General features: G+C 65.9%; 1 protein-coding gene across 1 annotated transcript in view; it reads left to right on the top strand.

Moving 5' to 3' along the window:
• The window catches only part of NLRC3 (NLR family, CARD domain containing 3), a 13,096-nt gene that overhangs the window by 8,869 nt on the left and 3,581 nt on the right, over nucleotides 1–646 (top strand). Inside the window, exons 9-10 of the mRNA XM_010295811.1 lie at nucleotides 17–209; nucleotides 342–425. Of these exons, the coding sequence (XP_010294113.1) occupies nucleotides 17–209; nucleotides 342–425 (277 nt within the window). The remainder of the gene's footprint in view (nucleotides 1–16; nucleotides 210–341; nucleotides 426–646) is intronic.

Raw genomic sequence — 646 nt, forward strand, 5'->3', positions numbered from 1 at the left:
GCTGACGACCCTGCAGTGAGTGACCACGACCTGCTGTCCCCCACCCCCAGCCCCCCAGAAGACCCAGGTGCCGCTGATGGGGACGTGGCACCTGATATTCATGGGTGCCTTCCTCACCTTCGCAGCCTGCAGAAAAACGCCATCGGAGCCCACGGTGCCGGGAAAATAGCAGAGGCACTGAAGCGGAACCGCGGCCTGAAGGAGCTGGCGTAAGAGCAGCGCGAGGCGGAGGGACGGCAAGGCCAGCGCCGCGTCCCCCGGGACCTGCGGGCAGGAGCGATGGGCAGCTGGTTGCAGCGCAGCTGCCGGTAACGCCTGCTCTTCCTCTTGTGTCTTCTCAGACTCTCCAGCAACTCGGTAGGAGACAACGGCTCGGTTGCCTTGGCCGAAGCTCTGAAGGTGAACCACAGTCTGCAAAGCCTCGAGTAAGTCCCCGCTCCATGCTTGGTCTCCTGCTTGCCACAGAGCCTAGTCCAGCCTCCTCGCTCCAGCAGCACCTCCCAACCTCTCCAGGCTCCCTCCCCTGCCCCCAGAGCCCCTCGTGCCACCCCAGATCCTCCCCACGTCCCCTGGAGCGACACGGGGCCATGCGTGCTCCGTGCAGGCTGAGGCACCACGCGGCAGCCCCAGGCAACGCCAGCAGCAG

Source organism: Phaethon lepturus, unplaced genomic scaffold, assembly GCF_000687285.1.
Source record: "Phaethon lepturus isolate BGI_N335 unplaced genomic scaffold, ASM68728v1 scaffold20100, whole genome shotgun sequence".
Classification (NCBI taxonomy): Eukaryota; Metazoa; Chordata; class Aves; order Phaethontiformes; family Phaethontidae; genus Phaethon; species Phaethon lepturus.